The sequence below is a fragment of the Musa acuminata genome, chromosome BXJ2-3 (assembly GCF_036884655.1).
Source record: "Musa acuminata AAA Group cultivar baxijiao chromosome BXJ2-3, Cavendish_Baxijiao_AAA, whole genome shotgun sequence".
NCBI lineage: Eukaryota > Viridiplantae > Streptophyta > Magnoliopsida > Zingiberales > Musaceae > Musa > Musa acuminata.
This window is the reverse complement of record NC_088340.1, coordinates 1,454,207-1,472,935: the sequence shown is the minus strand read 5'-3', so window position 1 is coordinate 1,472,935 and position 18,729 is coordinate 1,454,207. Positions and strand designations below refer to the sequence as shown.

Genomic DNA, 18,729 nt, shown 5'->3' with positions numbered 1-18,729 from the left:
ACACTTTCCATGAAAAACCCTAAACCCGTCGACTCCAAATTTCGACCTTCTCAATTCCGTCGCATATGAACAGACCGAATCAAGCACGAAAGCTAGTTACGCGTGGCACACAAGCAGAGAGAGGGACGAGTTGAAGAACCTGTGATGGCCATGGCTTCTTCCTCGTCGGATTTCTAGTCCGACGAGCTGCGATTCCAAACCCTACCCACCGAAAACCCATCGAGGGATCGATCTCCATAGGATACCAAAGATCGAAGACGGAGGAATGCGAATAGACCTTACCCTCGGGGCTCATTCTCGACAACCCCTGGCTTCTCCCTCCACTCTCAGGGTCGTCGGCTGCTGTTACTCTATGGAATCGAAGGATCCATCGACAGAAGCGGGAAAGAAAGGCAGGCGAGCGCGCAGCCGATTTAACATAATATATAGAGCCATTTTTTAATATCTAAAATAATTTCTTCATACATAAAAATAAGATTATATACATTAAGTTTTATTACAATACTAAAATAATTTTGATTCATATAATAATTATTTTGTCTCACAACTCATCCCACTAAAAATAATTTATCTAAAATTTAAATAATTAAGATATCTATATATAATTCATTCGAATTCGAAAAGAATGATAAAATATTCATATAATCGATCTTAAATAATTAAGATATTATGATCTTATTTTTGTATTTGTACTTATTTGTTGAGTTTCATAAATGTCTAATTTTACATTGGAAATGAAGCTTACTCTTCACACCACCAAATCAATCAACTTAAGGATAGGATAGGGAATAATAATATGATCGAACTAAATTAAAGAAAAGAAGACCTCAAACGTGGTGGAGTAAGTTCTTGTAATTCTATGAAATTATACTAGATTTTGAGGTTCTCATGCATCCCAAAAAAAGAAAACAACTGATCTGCATTGACTACTGAAGTGGAGGAAACATGCAAGAGTGTGAGAAGCTCACATCAAGTCATCCTAAGACTCAAACACTGCAAGTGCCAGGATGGCTGCTGCAGCCTGTCCTCTCTCAGTCCTCCTCCCAATTCATAGCTGATGTTTACATCCCCCACCTGCTGTAGTTCCCATCCATGGCCACTCAACTTCAGACCTCCAGACTCGGTCGATGATGAGGAGACACTTGCTACGGAATCACAAGTGAGGGATGTCTCCTCTCTCTTCCTCCAGCTGCTGCTTCCTGTAGCCAGTGTCAGCTCTATGTCACCCTCCTGCTCTACCTCCAGCATTGCATCTTCTCCAGCTCTTTCGATGTATTCGTCTGCTGGAAGCTCAAGATTGAGCACCCGACGCCGCCGCCGACGCCGGTCGCGGTGGCTGCTACTTGGTACACATGAATCTGCTGCATCCTTTCCTCCACCAACATGATACTGAGTGCAGTCAGCAAAGCTCTGTTTGATCTTGACGTCCGTCATCAGAAGCTTCTGTACTCTATACAAGCGATGGAGCTCCTGCACCTGGTAAAGAATCAGATGTTAGTGATTGAAATGGTTGAAGGAGGAGGAAGGATCAGATGCTGGAAGCCTACCTGTTGCCTGAAGGTCTCTTCATGCTTCAGCAGCATCATCTTCATGCACTCTTTGTCATACTTCCTCAGAAACCTCTCCATTGGATGATTGTCTTGCGATCGATATGACTTCAATAAGATTTGTTCTTTTAAACTGCAAAGCAACAAGTTCTGGTCACTCTCTGTTTCTTTACCAATTTGTTGAGTTATGCTCAGAATCTATCAATGGAAAAAAGAAGTGGGTTTTATCTCTGCACATATTCCACATCACAGTCTGTAATCGATTGATTATTTTCAATGGAAGTTGTCATCTGATGAACATTAATCACATATTCCACAACTGCATGAAACAGTACAGAAAGAAAAATAATATTTTGTCTCACTAGTGAAGTATATAGCTGAAGAATTGCAGGGACTCAGTGACAGTGTGCTCTTGCATGGAATGATCAAATCAATGTGATGGAATATTTGACACTGCTTTGAGTTTTAGATCATAACCCACCATCTCTTAGAAAAGATAAGCTGTTTCTACAACCTATTAAAAGTAGGAGTGATTTTGAAAGGTCATTTGTAGAATGGGGGTATTGGAAAACTCTACCTGCTACTGCACATCATCAAGATCTTCACATGAAGGTCTCACTCATGCAATTCAAATGTTATTCAAGTCATCTTCATTTGATGGAAGGAGTAGCTCCCATTTGTCAGATTTTTCAGAAGTTTATCTAATCCTCTTGGCAAATAAGTACCAATAGTTGGACAAAGTTGACTTTTAAAATAAGAAAAGAAAAAGTTGAAAGTACAGCAATGATGATTTTATTATATTTCTTTGCATGTCTATCTCAAAAGACTCGATATGAACAATCTCAAAAAAGAAGAGCAATGTTTTGGTGGGTGTGGACATAAGCATGACAAACTCAAATGAGAAAAACTAGCTAGCCGCATGAGATATCACAATGCAAAATCTCCACAGCATATAATGGGTGCAATAAATTCACTATTGGCTTAAAATGCCAACTATCATCACAATATGAAGCAATCAGAGGAAGCCAAGAGAGAACTGCAGAGCTGATGGCTGACAAAAGAGAAGAAGCAGAGATGACAAGTATGGACCCTAACCTGTGACAAAGCTATAGCTGCAATCAATGAGAAGCTGAAGCTCTTGGTCTGCTCCTGGATTTCTCAGGCCACTGTGTTCCTCTGGACAGAGCCACAACAACCCTCTGCTTCCGAGTCTGGTGAGGCATGAAGCATGTGAAGTATTTAAGGGTCTCCGAGTGAATATTTTAGTAGGCTCCTCAGGCATGCCAAACAAATCCCACTGCTAGACTTTGCAGTTCAGGTGCATGAGGGAAAAGATGCCCCAGACAGTGGCTACAAATGGCAGGAGTAAACTATGAAGACCTACCTATTATTATATGTAGTATTGTAGAATTATGTAGTACAAGTCCTCAGAATCAGGTCAGGATGGCCAAACCATTTACCTCAGCATCGACAGCAGTGTCTGTGTGTCTGCATTACTGGTTTTGTCCCCGTTATACTGACTGGTATGTGAGAGGTTTGGACACTAAGAATGCGGGATGTGCAGTGAATTGAATGACCATCGAACGCTTATCTGCTTTCCTCACCATCGGAGCTACATGCAGAGAAAGCAATTGCTCCATAATAAGTGCAAGAAGATGAAGGGATTTGGCTGATAAACAAATGATTAGAGTGTGTACGCGAAGGTCCAAACCACAAGGTAAGCAACACTGAAAACAAATCACTTGAGCAGAAAGCAAGGTCGGGGACGGAGATAGGAGATGGCACATGAGAGCATGCATGCCGTAATAATGGCAGCAACACTACAAACCAATCCGTTTCTTCGGGAGGAGGGCAGGCTTGCTCTTGTCCTCAGCAGAGAGGCCGAATCCCATGGGAGGGAGCGGATGCTGCGCGGCCATCAGTGGCGCACATGGTGAGGTCATGTGTGCGAGGGTCTTCCCCTCCCCCCCTCCCCCCGAAGCGCAAAGGGGGCGGGCATGGCTGCACGCGTTGCCGGGACGAGGAGGCGCAGGCGTACGGTGCCATGGGCGCCATGGGACTCCGCGAAAGCTGCAGCCAATGAGCTCATCTCTGAAGCCCCCCACCCCACCATCCCTGCTCTTTTTGCCATTGTGTGGCGAGGTCTTCGAGCAGTATAATGGAACTAATTATGGCTTCAGCTCATTGCGTTGGAGCAAAAGAGCATGCAAAGCTGCCTTTTGGAGCACAGAGTTTGTACAATAAGTTGTGAATGATTTGCACTTTTAGGCTAATCAAATGCTTGCAATAGACTTATTAGATTCACAAGGATACACTTTGGTGATCACCACTCTCGATCCATCTTTCATCAACAAAACTATTGCCAAATAGTATCAAATCATACGTAGATGAAGACAATGCAAACACAAAACGCATTAGTATCATAGAAAACAAGAAATAATTTATGAAGCAGTAGTAAGATGATGTTACATAAGGTTTTATTACTTCATCATCATCATCGCCATTAGAGGGCAATAAAAACATAGGACTTAATCTAAATGCGAGCACTCACTCCCATGCCGAGGAAACAACAGTATTGAATTGCCCCCCTTAAACATGGGATCAAACGCCGAGCTACGCAGTGGGCATGCGTGCGTGCTTCGTCTCCCATGATGGAGTCTTCGCGATATGGCGTAGAGAAGACCACATGCTCTCCCTACTGCCCCTCGTGTTCGTTCTTTATGTGTGTGTTGTCTTGTCTTGGGAAAATAACAAGCTCTGCGTGTGTGTGTGTTTGTGGCGACACAGAGGAGCTGCCTTCTCGCATGCATTGAGGTCGTACCTGTTGGTCGAGTAACTACGGATTTAGTAGGATTCAAGTTTTATGTCCGATCGATCGACAAGCTTTGTATCCGAAATTTTGATTAATTATGATGAGGGAGGATTCGATCAGAAACTCGAATGCTGATGATATATCCTCACATTATAAGGTGATAGGGTTAATGAATGGCGTGGATGGTGATGAGGTGTCGAGTACGTACTTGTAAGATATGGATTATACATTAGTTAATAGGATACTTATTGTTCATATGTTTTATTACTTATATCATCTACTTTAGTTAATCATCGCTGTATGTTATATTGCTCATAATAGTGTCTTAATATAGTGCATGTAAAATGGCACTATAACTTCAACGTCAAGTATCTACCTGCTAAAAGATCATGATAATAGCAAATATAAAATAATAATTTTATATTCTTTATATGTTATAATCCTCGATCAATCTATTATTTAAGGATCAATCGGTGTATAATTAAGAAACTTTTTTTTTCAATATATGTATAAATACACATATGATATAATCCCTTTCACAATAAATTCATTAATTCATTATGGTACCATAGCACTCTTGCTTCAACCAAAAATTATCCTTTCTGGCTCTCTCTTTCTCACTATTTCTAATCTATTTGTGACCATTATTCCTCTTCCTCCCTTTCCCTTGATTTATAACACTTGATTTTTATTTCTCATTTTTGAATTATAGCATTGCATCCAAGTCGAAGACACATAACTTCTCCCTATTAATCTCCTAGTGTGATCTACTCTACAAAATATCCCTCCTATCAACCTACTTCTCTAACGATTCTCCATTGTTATTTAGTTCTGCTTGACGACTTTTCCCTTTCTCCTATACTAATGCTTATTACCCAACATCTTCACTTGCATCCTCGTTCCCTTATCATCAACCATTAAACTCATTGGTGTCTCGGATTCACAATCGAGTTTTCGACAATAGTCCATTGCCTTCCACCATCCTCTCGATTGCACCATCATTACTTATAATTAAGCCTTAGTCACTAGCTCCATAGCACCTCTAATCTTTTCATGCAGCACTATAACTGAAGCATGGTCTAAGTTACAAACCACCCTCGCCAATCGCTCTCACACTCGCATGCAAAGTATTTTATCTACTCTAATAAAAATAATATTGAATCTCGTATTTTGATGATTAAACCAATTGATAATTGTTTATGATTTTAATTTACGTTTTGAGTGATGCCGGATGCTTTAATCAGGATGAGACAATTAAAGTAGGAAGAATTATGTTGTGCCGGAGGAAAACATGTCAAAAGATTGGACGTCAGGCCGGAGGATCGGTCAACGTATCAACAGAAGGCTTCGAGCCATGGATTCGGGCATCGGGCCAAGAAGAGCATATATTGCGCTAAGGATATCAAAGTTGCGGAGTCAACTGGCCAATTAGACAATAGGCCGTAAGAGAGGATGATGCACCGAAGAATCGGACGAAGCGTCGAGGGACCAATGACATGCCAGACAACATAATTAATGCTTAGTATTAATTATCTAGATTGAAGTATATTTTACATGTGCAGGATTAACTACGATAGCAAGGCATGAAGCAAAAATGAAGTCCCGGAGTCAAAGACGCGATTTCGTTGGGAGTTCGAGAGTTCGTCGGAAGTCCATACGTTCGTCAGAAATTCTAGCAGAATCAACCGAGAAATCTCGGAGCTTGCCGAGAGTCTGCCGGAACATTGCCGAGAGATCACCGGAAGCTTGCCGGAAGAATAGACTTACGGACTTGTTTAGCTCAAATTATGTCTTAGATTTCGTAGTTAGCACGTAATTAGGTTTAGATTTGGGCCAACCCAATTAGAGGCAAGCTAGGCCCATGTAAAGACTATGTTGGGCCCAATAAGAGGCCCAAACAGTGCCCTAAGAAGTCTCACCATCATGGCACAGTCTTCGAGACTATATCAGCCAGTGGTATCGCCCGTGCTCGGGAAACCCGGGATGGGAAATTTTTAGGCTCCAAGTTTGAATCAACTTGAAGCCTATAAATACCTCTCTCATCCTTGATTAACACACACAAGCATAGAGTATTCAAAAGTGAGAAAATATTGCTACAATCTCTTTAGAAATTCCCTCATCCACTCTAAGTTTAAAATTATGCAAGAGGAGTGTGAGTGCTTGTAAGGGTTGTCTCCTAAACCCGTGAAAAGGAGAAGAGGGATGTAAAAGGTGGTTGGTCTTCGCCTATTGAAGAAAGACCTCTTGTGGACGCTGGTGACCTCGTCAGAGGAGGAAGCCAAAAGTGAATATAGGTCACGTTGACCAAACCACTATAAAATTGGTGTGTTCTTTGGTTTCCATTTACTTCTTGCCATTTACTTACTACAAACCTATTTAATTGCTTACTGTCTTCAATTCATTTACGAACGTGTTTCAAGTTAAGTTTCTAAAGAATCGATTTTCAACGTACGAAGGTTTTTGAAGATGTGATTTTACCGCTGCACTAATTCACCTCCCCCCCCCTCTTAGTCCCGACCTCATTCCTAACAAATAACACAAAAAAGTACTATTATTGATTATATATAAAAATCTAAAAGTTATTATAGATGATTTGACTTTAAAAAAAATATTATTCATATGACTTAGAATATGAGTATAAAGAACTAGCGATAGTAATTCGTAACTTACCAATATTATATGAAGAACTATATAACAAATTGATTAATCATAAAGCATATCTAAAACGAGAAGAGAAGAAGATAATACTAACTATCGTAGCTCAATTCAATCAAAATTTCAAAGAAAAAGACAATCAAAGAAATAAGAAATTCAATAAATGATCAAATAAGTTGCCTCTTGGACATATGGGTAATATATAGAATCATCATCCTCCATTATACTAGCAACTCTCCAACCGCGGTGGCAACTTCAACCCACACAACTTAGGAAATAACTTCAACTAGTAGTTCTACTCTACACATGTATTTTCTTATTACTCAAGTTCAACAACACCTCCCCCCTTATAATTTTTCCATCTATCTCTCCACTAACTTACTCTATAATATCTAACGAAGCAACACCCTTGGCATACTAAATGATGTATTTGTCCTTCCCTCGACTAAGTGATATTGAAGTGCATCAGTCTAGTGTTACTAACTCTTCACTAATTCTTATACCTTCAATACAACCCAATAATACCATCGGGCCTGAATATCACATGACAATAAGCTCCAAAATTGATATATTTATATTATGTCAAATCCTTAATCTTCATGCTACTATAAGCTCTCCATTTGATCCTACTGAATCGACAATCATCATCTAAACTTAAAAGTCTCCACACTACTGCAAAGCTATATATGAGAAATATAATGTCTAACTCCATGGACTCTTATACAATATTACCTCACAAAATGTCATTAAGTATAAGTGAATATTTCAAATTAAGTAGAACCCAAATGGATCCATTATTAGATATAAAACATATATAGTGGCTAAAGGATTTTACTAACAATCAATTATTGATTTCATAGAGACCTTCAGTTTAGTTGTTAAACCAATGATAATTTGATTCATCTTGAGCTTGACTATCACTCAAGGTTAGCATGTACACCAACTAGATATTAATAATATTTTTTTACAGTAGACTTTAATTAAAGATGTCTTTATGCAACAATCTCATGGCTTCATCGATCCTCAACATATAAACCATGTTTGTACACTATGAAAAGTTATTTATAGACTTTGCCCAAGCCCCAAGATCCTAATATATTAAACTTGGCTCGTTTTTTATGTGTCAACTTCATCAACTATAAGTTTGATACCTTTTTATTCATACGATAACAAAAGTGATATATTATATATCTAGTGATCTATATGGATGACATTATCATCATAGATAATAATTCTATGGAGATCAAGTAATTCTTTCAGCAATTGGCAGATTGATTCTCTATAAAATACCTAGGAATCTTAAGTTATTTTTTGGGAGTGGAAGTATCGTACATATCTTCCGGATGTTTTCTATCTAAAAAAAAGTACATTCGAGATCTATTATAAAAAATGAATATGTAGAATACCAAAGAAACCTCTATTATACTCTCCACCACTGAGTTACTCAAATTACATGATGATAATCTTACTATGGATCTCACATAGCATCGACAAGTGCTTGGTTCCTTATAGTATTTATCTCACATGTTCAAACATTTCATTTTGCCATCAACAAATTATCATAATTCATACATCAACCTTCTACTCGCATTAGTATACAGTAAAATATGTTCAACAATATCTTAAATAGACTCTCAATCATAGACTTCATCTTCATAAACACTCATCATTGGGTAGCAACATTGTTGATAGAACATCTACATCAATCTATATTATCTTTTTTGGAGCAAATCTGACCGGTTAGAGTTCTAAGAAACATAACACAATCGTATAATATACCGCTTAAGTTGGATACTGAGTCATTACCACCAATGATATAGAACTCAAATGAATTACCAATCTGTTATATAAACTTAACATTACCTCCCAATCTACTCCTACAATATACTATGATAATGTCGGTACTACATACTTATGCATCAACCCAGTATTTCATTCACACATAAAATATATTATAATTAATTTTTACTTTATTATAGATCAAATTATCAACGTGAATTACATGTTTCTCATGTCCACACCTCAAACCAAATAGCATATTTCCTCACAAAATCTATCGCTTATAAGATATTTTAGTTATTTCGATCCAAGATTGATATCCTTAAAGAAAACTTAATTTTATAGGAAGCATGATAGAAAATAATTATAGAGACAAATATAAAATGATAATTTTACATTCTTTATATACTTACATCATTAATCAATCTATGATTTAAGAATGAATCACAGAGCATATGATTTGATTTCATAATTTGGGTACGGAGAAAAATCTCTTTCTCAATATATATCTCAATAAATAATATCAATCAATAAGAAATTTATATTTGAAAGAACAAATAAAAATAAAAAAATAATATATATTTTATAATTTGGTGTGTGAGTACAAATAATTTTCTTTAATTCGAGCTAGAGCATATAAGAAATTAGATTCATTTTATTTACAGAGTAACTTCTCATTCAATAAGTCTTATTGAAATAAAAACTCAAAAAATAAAAATAAATTATATCGTACATTTACTGACATATTCTTAAGGTACACAGTTGGATCTATTCTCCAAGACATAATATTTATTTTTTATATGCATGAAATTGAAGAAGATTTTTTTGTTAATATTGCTTGTGTTCGAAGAAGAATTTTCAAAATTCTTTCAAAATCAAACAAAGAATTAAATTGTATGATATCCGATAAATATAAAAAATAATTAAAACCAATCAAAAAATAATGGGCATAATTAAAGAATAATAATAAATAAACAAACATAAATTAGCATCTCTCCAGTAAGCTAATTGGATGGAGATGGAAACTGAGATCCACACGTGCGGATCCTTTACTTTTCTCATTTAACTTGGATCCTAGTAGATCCGACCCGATACAACCCCCCACCCAATAAAACTCCATCATCCTGATCTCGACCATAAGTCGACCGATCACACATGAAAGCACGAATTTTGATGTTCTGTGACGCGAACAGAACCCGTAATCGCCTCCACCAGATCAGATAACCCTAACCCTCCTGTTCTTCCCGTTCCAACCCGCACTCCTCGCTCGATCGTCTCGTCTCCTGCGAATTGGGGGAATCCAACCTCAACCCATCTCTTCGCCGCACTGATCACGAGAGGGCGCGATCGAGCGAGCCCCGGATCCGTCCTCCATGGCGGCCTCGACCCCAACCCACATCGAACCATCCCCACCTGCCGCTCCTGCTGCTGCCGATCCCCCGCGCAAACTCCCCATCAAGCGCAAGAAGGCACCCCATCCGACGCCTATTCCCTCCCCCGGTCCACCGATCGCCGCCGATCACGGCTTCGATGAGGATGATGACGACGATTTCGAAGCGGCAGCGGCTTCCGCCGGCGACCAGATCGACGTGCGATCCGCCGCAGCTGCTCCCTTCCGGTTCCAGCGCGTGTGGTCGGAGTCGGAGGAGATCCGCTTCCTCCAGGGCCTCCTGGGCTGCTGGTCGCAGGGTCTGGTCTTCCCGCGTGACCTCAACCTCTTCTTCGACCGCTTCTCCGAGTCCATGCCCCAGCCCTATACCCGGTCGCAGCTCTCTGAGAAGCTCCGCCGCCTTCGCAAGAAGTTCCGCGTCACGTCCGCCCGCGTCGCCCGTGGCCATGACCCCGCACGCCTCGCCCCCCACGACCGCGATGTCCTCCACCTCTGCAACCGCCTCTGGCACCCGTCCTACGCCGCCTCCTCCCCATTCTCCGCCCCCGACGTCCTCGCCCCCGGCGGCGGCGGCAACAAGCGCCGCCGCCCCAATCCCCGACCCCCCTCCGGCCAGGACGTCCTGTCTCCCCTGCCCGCCCCTCCTTCTCCCGTGCCTGTTGCAACATTGCCGCCTCCCCCGGCCCTGTTTCCTCCTACTGACGAAAAGGTGGGCTGTACCGCTGCCAGCACCTCCACGAACGCAGCACACCTTGGATTAAAGTTGGGGAAGGAGCCTCTGCCGCCTGGGATGGGTGCCGATGAGGCTGCTGTGGGCAAGGATGAGACAAGGCATCTGATGGCGAAAATTGTCTTAAGTGTGTTTGATGCGTGCCTTGCAGAGCTCAAGGTGACGGCGGCCAGCCAGGGGCTCGGTTGCCAGGGGAATGACCTGGAAAAGAGATGGCAGGAGCAGCGCGTCGCTGAGATGGACGTCTTGGCTCGTCGCTTGAGGATGGTTCTCGAGAAAGCTATTCAGAACTGAACTGTTGCATGGGTAATTATTATCTTCTTAAGAGAACCAAATCGGATGCTTCTCTATTAGTTCATTTTCGAATCTCAACTGCTCTCTATCTATGCATTGCTCTCCAAGTCTATACACCATCATTCTGTAGCTTTGTGGTTGAGATGCAACCTAATTTTGCGTGATCCTCCGATGGTCGCCATTTTTTAACAGCCCAATCTGTTATTGTTGATAGCATGATGGCTCAAATGTCTCTCACTATCTGTTTGATTTGACCTGTATGCTTCCATCTGCAAGTTCATACTATATATTAGAGTTCTCGGATAGTTCTAAGCTGCATCCGGGCTTAATAGTTCATATTTCTAGTCCATAAATCTTCATTTGGTCATTGCATGGTGGCTCAAAGGTTTCTCACAATAATTGTTTGATTTGACTTGTCTGTTTCTGACTGCAAGTTCATACTAACTAAGGGTCCTCGGATATTTCTGAGCTGCATTCGAGCTTAATAGTTCATGTTTCTAGTTCATTAATCTTCATTTGATCACTGCATGGTGGCTCAAAAGTCTCACAATAATTGCTTGATTTAACATGTATGCTACCAACCGTGAGTTCATACTAAGGGTTTTCGGATATTTCTAAGATGCATTCAAGCTTGATAGTTAATGTTACTAGTATAAATTTTCGTCTGGTCATTACATGGTGGTTCAAAAGTTTCTCACAATAATTATTTGACTTTACATGTTTGCTACCAACTGCAAGTTCATACTAACTTCAGGGTTCTTGAGGTATTTCTAAGCTGCATCCAAGCTTAATAGTTCATGTTACTATCTCATAAATCTTTATTTGGTCAATGGTGGCCCAAAGATCTCTCACAGTTGTTTGATTTTACACGTATGCAACCAACTGCAAGTTCATACTAACTTTAGCGTTCTTGAGGTATTTCTAAGCTGCATCCAAGCTTAATAGTTCATTTTTCTAGCTCATAAATCTTTATTTGGTCAATGGTGGCCCAAAGATCTCACATTTGTTTGATGTTACGTGTATGCTACAAACTGCACATTCATACCAACTTTAGGGTTCTCAGATATCTCTAAGCTTCATCGAAGCTTAATAGTTTATGTTTCTATTTCATAAGTCTTCATTTGGTCATTCTATGGTGACTCAAAAATCTCTTTGTTGATTTTACTTGTATGCTTCAAACTTGGAGTTCATAAATCTTCTTTATTCATTGCACTGTGGTTTAAAGGTTTCTCAGAATAATTGTTTGATTTGACTCGTATGCTTCTAACTGCTAGTTCACAACATGGATTTTCAGACATTCTTAAGCTGCATCCAAGCTTAATAAATAATGTTTCTAGTTTATAGATCTTCATTTGGTCATTTCATGGTGGCTTAAAGATATCTCACAATAATTGTTTGATTTTACTTGTATGTTTCCAGCTGCAAGTTCATACTACTTGCAGGATTCACATCTATTCCCAACCTGCATTCAAAGCTTTATAGTTCATGTTTCATAAATTTTCATTTGTTCATTGACCACAACAAGGAAAAAATTTCCCCTTCAAATCATGCAAATCAAGTTTTGGATAGAATATTTCGTCAATCAATCAATCTTGTGGGCTTTTATTATCTGATTTGTGAGTTCAAGAACATGCTTAGTAGACTCAAGTTAATAGTGTGCGTTTCTTTGACTGGTGGTGTTTGATAATATGCTTAGACTCAAGTTGATAGGACCTCTAAGACCTACTTTTCTCTGACCGATGGTGTCTGAAATGTTAAAGACTTATGCTTAGACTAAAGTTAATAGTGGTATAACCATTTAGTCTTTATATAATAACATTTGTTATAATTCTTATAGAGATTGCACACACATCTAACCCCTTATAAACTTATGTTCTTTTTTTTTCACTATGGTGGTTTCATGTTATGCCTTCGGTCCTCTCATGGATAGATTTTTTTTTGTTAGCTTTAATATTATTTATTATGATCAGATTGAATGAGATAATTAGATTTATTGACTTGATGAGTTTGAACCAATTAAATCAAAATATTTAATTTTAAATATATTGTAGCATATTTATCCAACTCTTATATAATTCAATTTTTTTACTCAGCACCGATGTTGGATTAAACACCGGGTGATATTATTATAATAATTGATACCAGTGGCTAGTGTCTAAACAATATCTAACCCAACATAGGACGATAAAGAGAGAGAGAGAGAGAGTTCTCTTGGCTGTAAATTAGCGAAAGAACGTGAACGTACCAAGAACAGCAGAGCCAGTCAAACCTAACCCGAGTTTGTATCACAAAGTACTGTTCTGTTAACGTATCCATCAATTGCGACGATGGCACAGTTACTACATGCTCGCATGTATGGATAGACAGATAGATAGGGACGGAGGGAGAGAACCCCCAAAAAGAGCAAAAGAAGACAAATAAAGAAGACGACGACGACGATGATGATGAATGAATTGGGCGAAAAGATCCATAAATTCGAACTAATAAGTTATTCGGACGCGGTGCAGCGGACGTGCTCGTTCAGAGCCTGACGATCTCGGGGATGTCGACCGGGTAGCGGTCGATGCAGTCGGACCAGGGGCCGTCGACCGGCGTCTTGACGGTGCGCAGGCACTTCCACACCGCGCTGTTGCACTTGAACCCGCTGCCGAAGCCGATCTGCCACACCCGGTCGCCCCGCCTCATCCGCCCCTTGGACTCGATGTAGTTGAGCTCGTACCACAGGGAGCTGCTGGAGGTGTTGCCGAAGCGGTGCAGCGTCATGCGCGACGCCTCCACGTGCTCCGCCGACAGCTCCAGGTTCTTCTGCAGCTCGTCGATCACCGCCCGCCCCCCGGCATGGATGCAGAAGTGCTCGAAGGCCAGCTTGAAGTCGGGGATGTAGGGCTTCCACTTGGGGTTGATCAGCTTCCGGCCCACCAGCGTGAGAAAGAAGAGGAGCTGCTCCGACATGGGCAGCACCAGCGGGCCGATGGTCGTGATGTTCGACTTGAGCGCCTCCCCCGCGATGGCCATGAGGTCCTTGGACAGGGAGATGCCCGAGTGGCCCTCCGCGTCCTCCTCCTGGTACACGCAGCGGTAGGCGCGGTCGTCGGCGCCCTTGTGGGTGCGCACTACGTGGACGAGGCGGTACTTGGCGCGCCGGGCGTCGCGGCGGCGGTTCGACAGCAGGATCGCCGCGGCGCCCATGCGGAAGAGGCAGTTGGGGAGGAGCATCGACCGCTGGTTCCCGGCGTAGAAGTTGGGAGTGATGATCTCGGTGGAGACGACGAGCGCGTTGGAGCTGCGGTGCACCTGAAGGAGATCCCGGGCGAGGTCGACGGAGATGAGCCCCGCGCTGCAGCCCATGCCGGAGAGGTTGAAGCTGCGAACGTTGCTGCGGAGCTTGTACTTGTTGATGATCATCGCCGACAGCGACGGCGTCGGGGAGAAGAGGCTGCAGTTAACGACGAGGATGTCGATGTCCTTGGGCCTCAGGCCGGTCTTCCTGACGAGGTCGTCGATGGCGGAGAAGATGACGAGCTGGGTCTCGGCGCGGGAGGCTTCCATGGTGGGTCTGGGCGGGATGTAGTGATTGGCCGGCGGAAGGCAGGTCTCCTCGCCGAGGCCCGACCGCTCGAGGATGCGCATCTGGAACCTGACGCTCTTCTCGTCCGAGCTGATGAGCCGCGTGTGCTCCATGAACGTGGAGAAGGGCACGCGGCAGGTGGTGGGCGGCTTGAAGCAAGCGTAGTCCACCAGGTACACCGGCTGCGGCCGAGACGTCAGGTACACGGTGGCGGCGAAGATGATCACGAAGAAGGAGCAGAGGATCTGGATGAGATCAAGTCGCAGGGAACGCCACAAGCCCATGATCTCCTCCGGCCCCATCCGTACCAGCTCCAGGTAGACGGCCGCCATCACCGGGATCAAGAGCAAGGTGACGAAGTTGTTCACGAGGTACTGATAACCCAGCTTCACATACTTGAGCTTCACCGAGCTCGAGAACTCCGGCAATGGCGCCCTCGGCATCTTCTGAGCTCCTCAGTGACTCCCACCTCCTTTTTCTTGCTGCTGGAGTGGAGCGAGAGCATTAATGGAGATGGAAACAGAAAAGGGTTGGCCTGAGGTGAGGCTGAAAAGAGGAGGAATAAAAGGCTCAGGGTGTGGCGTGGGGAGTGGAGAGAGGTGGAGGATATAAAGACCGGAGGTGGGCGGCAATGAATGGGGTTAGATGGGGGTGGATTGAATGAGAATGCCGAGGAGAGCTGCTCAACCACCCGGCCACAGCGGCCCTGCCGCTGCTGCTGCCTCTGTCTAAAGCCTAGCTGGCCTCTTCCAACCATCTCCTCCTCTACATCAAGCCTTTAATGGTGAGTGTGATTAAGGTGGTCTATGGGGGAGTTGGGGGTTGGGACAGGTGAAGCGGGCAACGGAGCAGCGGATGAGGGGAGCAGCGTGCTGTGTCACTATTCAATGCCCGCTGGCGACCGCGTTGATGTGATCTCTGCCTTCCAAACTCTTCTTCACGGCATGCCCTTTGCTTCATCTTCTTCCTCCATTCCGTCTCTGCATCACTTCGCACCTGCCTTCGCCGTCCTCCTCGAAGTCGACTGCACAAGTCAAATTCACCACGTGGCAGATCGCTATCCCAACAGCACTGGCTTCCACCGTCTTGTGTTCTGACTACGTTCGGACAGGTATCGAAAAGGACATGTGCCTCCTTTTGTGCGCACCCACAGAGCCCTGTCGTTGCAACCTTCGTATCTTCTGTCGCCCGCCCGCCCGCCGGCCCTCTTTGGCAACTATAACTTCCCATAATTTACTCTAAAACGCTTATATATATATATATATATATATATATATATATAGACTAGAGAGAGAGAGAGAGTACAAATATATTTATAATGATAAAAAAAGTAAAAAAAATATTTTTGATGAGAGAACATATTTATGTGGTATAATTAAGTCTTTAGTTAGGATTGTCTAAGCGGTACGATATTCGAGTGAAAGATCTATGAGAAAATAAAAGATTAGAAGGATAAACATGTGGATAAAAAAAACAAGGTAATTAACATCAGAAGCAAAGTAATCATCTTCTATTAAGCACAAAAACCTCTCGAAAATAGACTAAATATAAAAAATATTTTAAAAATAGATACAGACTCAATAAAGATGTACCATACCTTAAACATATAACCAATGCCTCGTTCGATATGGTATCATCTATGAGATCTGAGTGTACCGAGACGATTATACTTTATAATGTAATGCCATCAAAATAATTATTTTCGTTACGTAGTATTTTACGATCGATAATATTTTTGAGTTTTACAAGACAAATATAAAACACAACAACGACATCAACAAATGAAAATGAGGCTAACGGTAATACTTTCTTGCCCGTACCGAGAAAAATACTCAATAAACATCATAAATATGTTTGCTCGATAACAAATGCATGCGGAGGAATCCTTTAGAGTTGGAACCAGGTGAGCAACCATTATTAAAATTAACGCGTTAGGTTGGATCACTGTTGAAGTATTTAAAGTGGAACAGAGAAACGAAGAACTTAACATGTCAGCATAAAATAAAAATATCCAGTGATTGTAATTGGATGGCAGATGGTCACCAAACCTCGTACCTATCATATATGTCTTGTGGGGGACATTATCGTATTAGATGTCATTTGAGTAGGTATGGAGATTAAGTCTCACAGAACAAAAATGTACACACTCTTTCTTTGCATCGATCAGTTTATATATCCAAATCAAACTTGTCCTCCCCAAAGTGGGTGAGAATATGAGTTGGAGGATTTCCACTTCAATTCATTTCCTCTTCCAATAAAATTTGATGTCATCATTAAAATAATATAAATAACATGTCATCTATCCATGTCACGATTGGTTGCGATCACATAATATCCATCTTAAAAAAATATTTTGAGTTAATAATCTTTCTGTGTAGATATGAATTATAGTTGACTATAACATGTTGCAATAATAACAACAACAACAACAATAACAAAACAATACGAGTATACATGTCAAAATAAAACTTGGATTAATAAATATGAAAAGCATTTAATAATAGCACCGTAATACTAACAGGTAGTAGAAATAGTAGTAGTACCAGCAATAGTAGTATATGTAGCAACAACAGTAATAATTGTAGCAACTGTGTTGTAATAACAAGTAGTAGTAGTATTAGTAGCTATAGAAATAGTAGGAATAATAATGATAGGATGAATAGGAGATTACTACAGGGCTAAATTTTAGAGAGAGTGTGTGCTTCATTGAGTTCTATTTGTGCTATGTTGAATTAAATGACACTGATCAAACTAAGGAAAAAGAAGGAGCATCCAATTCTAAGTCTTCTACTGTGCTCCAACATTAGATTGCTTTAAAATCCATTGCCATTTTAATAACACCAATGGTGTGTTGACCTGATGTGTGGTTCCCTTTTATGTTCTTAGTTGGGTTTTTGGTTGGTGTGTTTAATGACTTGGTTGAGACCATTGGAACCAATCCAATGGGATAGGGATGGCTATCATGTTATTGGACATCAGGAATCCTCTCCTTTTAATTGTTCCATTTCAGTCTTTTTCATCCATTTAATTGGGCAGGCAACAGTCACATGTGGAAGTTTAATTATGAATCTTTAGGTATTTAGCTTATTTAGTTATCTATTATTCGAATCCGATTAATACAATAAGGATTAAGGATTCGAGATTAGTTCAATTATGTAATAGTTAATCGTATTTGGATTAGCTACGATTAAAGTTTTAATCATCAAAAACTATTCTTCCGATTTTGGTTGATTGAGTTATTTTTATTTCAAGAATGTCAGATGAGTTTTTTTCTTTATTATTTTTATGAAACCAAAATAATTAATTTATTATTATTATTTTTCTTTGATTAATTGTTGATCAATCGAGGGGACAAATGTTCGATATTTTTATATATTATATTAACGTATACATAATATTTTAAAATATTTTTTTAACATAATAAAAAGAAGATGATAGAGATGACGATAAAAAAGTAAACACATTTATTTATTTTTTAAATAAATATCTTTATAATAAATAAAATGATACTCGAGCGGTTTAATTAGTGAATCAAATTTGTTGGTGAATTAGTTCTCAAAATTTTTTCGATCCAAATTACATTTAAAACTAGTGTTTTATAATGCTTAACAATCCTCAAAAATCCTTCAATTTGCTCATTAATTGGGTTTCTCTCACATAATCTCAGAGTTTGATGAACATGTTCTAAGTTTTGACATTTAAAGAATATTTGTGATGACATCTTAGTCATCCATTGGAATTGCATACAAGTTAGCTAATTTCTCTAGTTTGAATGCATCTAATACTTTTTTTTTAATTACCTTGAAATATTAAATTAAACATTATGATTAGATATGAGCTTACCACATATGAAAGGTTATTAATATGTAAGATGTTGGCACCATTCCTAGTGGAGTAGGATTTGATTTGATGAGACATTATATATATCAAGGTTTATCTTTCATTTGATTAGTA

At 40.6% G+C, this 18,729-nt stretch overlaps 3 protein-coding genes across 3 annotated transcripts; 1 reads left to right on the top strand and 2 right to left on the bottom strand.

The window, feature by feature from the left end:
- Positions 1 to 855: 855 nt before the first annotated feature.
- On the bottom strand, positions 856 to 2,745 carry LOC135606388 (uncharacterized). Its single transcript, XM_065097409.1, has 3 exons — positions 2,643 to 2,745; positions 1,548 to 1,680; positions 856 to 1,476 (listed from the first exon to the last, which is right to left on the bottom strand). The coding sequence occupies exons 2-3, from the start codon at positions 1,626 to 1,628 to the stop codon at positions 970 to 972; spliced, it is 588 nt and encodes a 195-aa protein (XP_064953481.1). The 5' UTR covers positions 1,629 to 1,680; positions 2,643 to 2,745; the 3' UTR covers positions 856 to 969.
- Positions 2,746 to 9,931: 7,186 nt separating this feature from the next.
- LOC135606792 (uncharacterized) lies at positions 9,932 to 11,398 on the top strand. The gene has a single exon (XM_065098017.1). It carries the CDS (start codon positions 10,167 to 10,169, stop codon positions 11,205 to 11,207), a length of 1,041 nt encoding a protein of 346 aa, XP_064954089.1. The 5' UTR covers positions 9,932 to 10,166; the 3' UTR covers positions 11,208 to 11,398.
- A 2,072-nt stretch (positions 11,399 to 13,470) lies between these two features.
- Positions 13,471 to 15,372, bottom strand: LOC103977142 (3-ketoacyl-CoA synthase 6-like). The gene has a single exon (XM_009392574.3). It carries the CDS (start codon positions 15,216 to 15,218, stop codon positions 13,728 to 13,730), a length of 1,491 nt encoding a protein of 496 aa, XP_009390849.1. The 5' UTR covers positions 15,219 to 15,372; the 3' UTR covers positions 13,471 to 13,727.
- Between the last annotated feature and the right edge of the window lie 3,357 nt (positions 15,373 to 18,729).